The 6,000-nt window shown below is 34.9% G+C and overlaps 1 protein-coding gene across 1 annotated transcript; it reads right to left on the bottom strand.

Annotated features, from left to right (window-relative positions):
* Positions 1 to 370: 370 nt before the first annotated feature.
* Positions 371 to 5,894, bottom strand: LOC149219975 (calcium-transporting ATPase, endoplasmic reticulum-type-like). The gene is made up of 8 exons (XM_089382704.1): positions 4,517 to 5,894; positions 4,098 to 4,179; positions 3,867 to 3,988; positions 2,818 to 3,096; positions 2,216 to 2,599; positions 1,384 to 1,493; positions 1,044 to 1,272; positions 371 to 931 (listed from the first exon to the last, which is right to left on the bottom strand). Exons 1-8 carry the CDS (start codon positions 5,876 to 5,878, stop codon positions 371 to 373), a joined length of 3,129 nt encoding a protein of 1,042 aa, XP_089238830.1. The 5' UTR covers positions 5,879 to 5,894.
* Between the last annotated feature and the right edge of the window lie 106 nt (positions 5,895 to 6,000).

The raw sequence follows: 6,000 nt of genomic DNA, 5'->3' as shown, positions 1-6,000 counted from the left end.
CATAGATATAGATCTTGAATTCATATCCTTGTAAAATAAAATCCACAAGTCTAAATAACTTTTCAACCATTGATTATATTGAAATTTTAAGGCAATACAAGTTTTTAAAGTATTTTTTGAAATCTCAAAGGACATAACAACACTACATTTCCCTAACTCTCCTTTTATTTATAAAATATAGAGGTAATTAGAACTATTCCAAACATAGAAAAACGTTTATGGCATGTATGCCATCTGTAGATACATAATTCCCTTCATACATTCATCCACCCAATTAGTCCAGATAAAAAAATATGTACATGTCAATCCACACTTTATATAATAAGTATGGTTGAATATATATTTCTTTACACTAATATGACCAGGTGGTTTAAACAAGTTTGTATTTTTTATGTCCTTTACGCATTCTCCTATGAACTAGTTTCAACACTTCATCTATCATAATCACTGGAAGTGAAACTACTATAACTACACACCATTCACTTAAAGTCAAGGGTACGATGCCAAAGATATTGGCTAGAAATGGAACATAAAGGATCAGAAAGTGAAGTCCAAATGAAATAGACATTGCCACCAATAGCCAAGGATTAGTCCAAGGTGGCATAGTGAGCAAACTATTATCCTCTGATAGAGAATTTAATGTGTTGAACATTTCAATGGACACCAATACGGAGAGGGAAAGGGTTGTAGCTTTTACTTTTCCAGTTGAAAAATAATCGCAAGGATTGGAAAATGAGAGAGTTTTCCCACCGATGGAAAATGGTGAAACCTCGAAACCCTCCCAAGATGGGCACTCTCCCCAAGACCTGAGCTGCGAAAAGGTTAACAATGTGTGGCCATCCGTAGAGAATTGTATCCCTAAAAATGAATCATGTGTGTACCACAAAGCAAAAACACCTACTGTTGCAATTCCAACATATAAACCACTAACCTGCAGTTGAAAGAGAGGGAAAAACATTAAAGACGATGATTAAAGAAGAAAAAAAACAGAATTTTGAGATTTTAAGAAAAACAAATAACCAAATGTATAAAAGGATGAATACCATGTAATGGAAAAACACCCATGCACTAATCATGGCATCATTGCCTTTACGAGGTGGTTTTTGCATTATATCTTTGTCAGCGGGATTAAATCCAAGAGCTGTTTCTGGAGGACCATCCGTGACTAAATTCACCCATAAAAGTTGCACAGGTATCAAGCCTTCAGGCATGCCTAACATAGCGGTTATAAATATGGAAGCCACCTCTCCCATATTAGATGATATCATGTACCTATAATGAATACCAAAAAATAAGAGTACAAAAAAGGAGTATACTAAACTTGGAAGAAAATGAACTTGATAAAAAGTTTTTATATTTGTATCTAGATATAGAAATGGATACCTTATGAAAGATTTCATGTTGTTGTATATGGAACGACCTTCTGCAATAGCCGAAACAATAGTGCTGAAATTATCATCAGCCAATATCATATCTGATGCTTCCTTGGCAACCTAAAACACACAAAGAAATGTGTACACAATGTACAGGCCTCAAATTCCTTACATAGTAATGTAATTGAAGAATGATCTTTCATTAAATTGTTATAATTTTCACTTTAAATAAAAAAGATAAAATTATAAAAGTAACAAAACATTCATCCCCCAATTTTTTTTATTCTATAGCTTTTGGAAAGGGATTACTATATTAATGTGATATTTTTATAATGTCACACACATTTAACTGTGTACCAAAAACTAATATGGGTATAAAACCATCTACCAATCCATCTTACGAGAGCACAGGTCCCTAATTCAAAATAACCTAGAGGCTTCAATATTTTTTTCCTAAGATTTCAGATGATGCCTAAATAAAAATTTGAGTTGTTTTAAGGTAAAAACATGATAAAAAAAACACTAAGATGAGCAACTTAGATTGAAAATTTATAATACATGTTTATATTTTGAAAAGAATATTAAATGTAGTGGATAATAACGATGAAAACAACATCACAAGTTAGAACCTTATAATACTGTTAGTGAAATCTAATGTGCATCTTTTTTAATTCTTCCTTTAGGTCACATGCAAGAGACACTAACCTTATTAGAAATTATAAAATACACCTTCTAAACATAAATTATAATTTCGTGTCAATGCAAACTCCTAAGAAATCAGCAGGGAATGAAAAAACAAAAGAAGTAAATGAAAAATCTTGTGGAAGAAATTGTAAGCATACCTCTGTCCCAGCAATTCCCATGGCTATTCCAATGTCTGCAAGCTTCAAAGCAGGGGCATCATTGACACCATCTCCAGTCATTGCCACAACTTCACCAATTTCTTTGAGCATCCAAACTATATCCTTCTTATGCTTTGGTTCTGCTCGAGAGAAAACCCGACCACCTGGTTTTGCCAAGATTTCAACGCGCTTATCCAAAGGGAGTTTCATGAACTCTTTTCCAGTAAAACTTTTACCACCGAGATCCTCTCCTTCATAGAACACACCTATTTCCTTACATATGGCTTCTGCTGTGGACTTGCTATCACCAGTGATCACCATTACTCGAATACCTGCATCTCCACAATCCTCAATGGCCTTGCGAACTTCTTTACGAGGAGGATCCTATTAATTGAAGTTGGCCATGTTAGTATGTTCATTAGAAAATAATACAATGCATTGAGAAAAGAAGGTATCCTACCACAAACCTAGGGGAAAAAGTAGGGAGGAAAAAATATAAAAATGTCCACAATGGGCCATATTTCAAGCATCATATTAGATAAAAGATAAGAGACTCAAGAAAAAATGTAAGCACAATAATCCTTAAAAATGCCAAAACTTACTCTTAATCCAACAAGACCAACAAAGATAAGGTTGTTTTCTATATCAGAGTAATTGGTTGGGTCTAGCAATTTCATATGAGCAGGATGTTTCTCTCCATCATAATCATTGAAATCTCCCAAATCTTCCTTGTATGCCAATCCCAAACAACGCAAAGCCTTTGAACTCATTTGATGAAACTTCCTCAAGAGTAATTCCCTTGATGCATCGTCTAATTCAACCACTGATCCATTTGCAAGTTGTTGAAAAGCACTCCTTTCAAGCAAATTTTCAATGGCACCCTGCAAAAATAGCTAAACTTTAATATTGCCAAACAAAGTTGGTGTGACTTATTTTCTTAGTAAAAAATACATGTTAAGAAAGTCAATACAAAGTAGCAAGCCATCTGTGTCCATAATCTTGATTACATTTCAAATACTAGAAATTAAACTATATATATTTTGAACATATATTTCCATGCCTATATCATCAATAATTTTCTATCATCATTTCCATAATAATTCTAAGAAATATTAAAATTATAACTATTTATAATTATATAAAATTACACTAATATAATAAATATTTTGAAATTACTAATTTTAAAATTAATTATACTTTACCGAAATATCTTCCACATGACATTATCATAGTATCTTGGCATTATCATAGTATCTTGGGCATGGCATTATCATAATGCACTGAGAAAACATACCAGGAAAATATAAATTTACAATATTAGGCTTTTTCAATTCATTTAACCAAACATCTTGGACATGACATTGTCATGATGTTTTGCAAATAGATAAAGGCAAAGTATGGGGAAATATGCAATTTTAGAACTTTTCCAATCCTAGTTTAAAAGTTATCCTTTAACGAGCAATCATGGATGATGTAACATTATCAAGGTAATTTTCAAATAGAAACAAGGCAAAGTGCACGAATGAAAGGTCAAAGCAATCTGGGATAATGTAACATTATCATGATAATTATCCAATAGAAACAATGCAAAGTACACAATTGAAATCCTTCGAATGAGTAGATTGAGGAGAACTGAATAAAACAAGAGAACCTTCACTAGCAGACGATTTTGTCCCAATGGTTCCTTGACAATAACACCCATGGATTTCCGATCACAATCAAACTCCATTAAAGCCAACCTCTTTGATCTTTGTATCCACCAATCACAATTACCTATACAAAACCAACCAATCACAATTATACAATGCTTTCCTGCAAAAAGATTAAGATTTTTAAATTCTGAATCACATGTTTTAAGCAGATTATGGGCATAATTAATCACCTAATTTCACTGTGCCACTGTTAAAAATGACACTTGCATCACCTGCCATCGGTTCTGGAACTCCCATCTTTTCAACCAATACCTTCACACGAGAACCCAGAAATAAATGGTGAAACAAAACATGAAATCAGATCAAATCAGACATTCCATTTCATAACGAATCACGTATTGATCATGAAATCAGACTTCTCTATCTTGATTGGAAAAATGTGTCATATATTATTCCTTGGGATGGTTTTTATTTCCTTTCCATAGTTTGTTTTTCAAAGTGGAGATTTCATTCTGTTCATTATTCCTCTGCACTGCTATTCATTACTAGTCCAGGTATTTCCAAATTGCTGGACATTTTCACATGGTGAAACAAAACATGAAAACTAGTAAACAAATCAAACAAATCAATTATCTAAGCAATTACTAACCTTCAAGGCTGCCTCAGTCGGAATACCAGTAGCTTGAAACTGGTGACCTTGACAAGATATCCCTGCATCATTGCAAACTGCAGCAATTTCTGCTAGAGTTTCTAAATTTGCACCCATATCATGTGCAGGCCAATCTAATATTTTTCCATCCTCAGGATTATATGTTGTTCCTTCAACAGTAAACTCTTTAAGTGAACCAGCACTGTGCCCTATGGCTATAAACTCACTGACAGACATCTGATTGGTTGTAAGAGTACCTGTCTTATCAGAGCAAATCACTGTGGTGCAACCCAAAGTCTCCACGCTAGGTAGCTTACGCACAATAGCATTCTTTTGTGCCATCTTACGAGTGCCAAGAGCCAAACATGTAGTAATCACAGCAGGCAATCCCTCTGGTATAGCAGCAACTGCCAGAGCTACAGCAATCTTGAAGTAGTAGGTACACTTCTCAAAGGAAAACCTGATATTTTTTGGCCACCCATCTATGACTTCCCATGAAAGAAAATATTTGTAGTTCATGATCCAGACAAGAATACAAATAGCACCAATCACTTTTGTCAGTCTTTCACCAAATTCATCTAACTTTCTTTTCAAAGGGGTATCATGACATTCCATTGAAGCTTCCTGAATTTGTGCCTGAATTTTACCTATTTCTGTAGACATGCCAGTGCTCACAACAATACAAGTGCAACAGCCATTGGTAACTGCAGTTCCTGCAAACACCATGCATTCTTTTGACTGCAACTCACAGTCACACAGGGTGACTGGATATGTTCTTTTGACCACAGGCATGCTCTCTCCAGTCAGGGAGCTCTGCTCCATCCTAAAGGTGGATGTCTTGAGGGACACAATTCTCATGTCTGCAGGAACCTTGTCTCCCACCTTCAGTTCCACTATATCTCCTGGAACAAGTTCTCTGGAGGGAAGATCTACAACATAATGTCCATCTCTCAAGACCTTTGCATGATCAGATTTCATTTCTTTGAGAGCTTCCAAAGCCTTCTCAGAATTATTCTCCTGCCATACTCCAACAATGGCATTAAGGATTAGAATCAAGAGAATGACCAGGGGTTCTACATAGGCTGTTATACCCTCCTCAGAAGACACATTATCACGCATGTAGGCAAGAATAAATGAAATGCCAGCTGCCACCAGAAGTATTTTAACAACTGTGTCATCAAATTGCTCCACTACAAGCTTCCACAAAGGTGTACCATTTTTCTTCTGGAGCTCATTCCATCCATATATTTGACGTTGTTTCTCCACTTCATGAGAATTTAAACCATTCTCTAAGCTCACATCATATTCTTCTAAGCATTCTTCAACAGTTTTAGACCAAGCAGGGAATATCTTGTCCTCCATGGATTGTGAATTAGATGATCAGATTCTGAATTCAAACAAATTGCTCCACCATTAACATATCTACAATGTGTGTGAAAAACTCCAAAACCAATACTTTCAAGAACCCTGATAACTTAGTACAC

Source organism: Pinus tabuliformis, chromosome Q, assembly GCF_031772625.1.
Source record: "Pinus tabuliformis cultivar Carrire ecotype Pingquan chromosome Q, CPIR1, whole genome shotgun sequence".
In the NCBI taxonomy this organism is placed as follows: Eukaryota; Viridiplantae; Streptophyta; class Pinopsida; order Pinales; family Pinaceae; genus Pinus; species Pinus tabuliformis.
The sequence above is the reverse complement of the archived record's forward strand: the minus strand, read 5'-3'. Positions and strand labels throughout refer to the sequence as shown.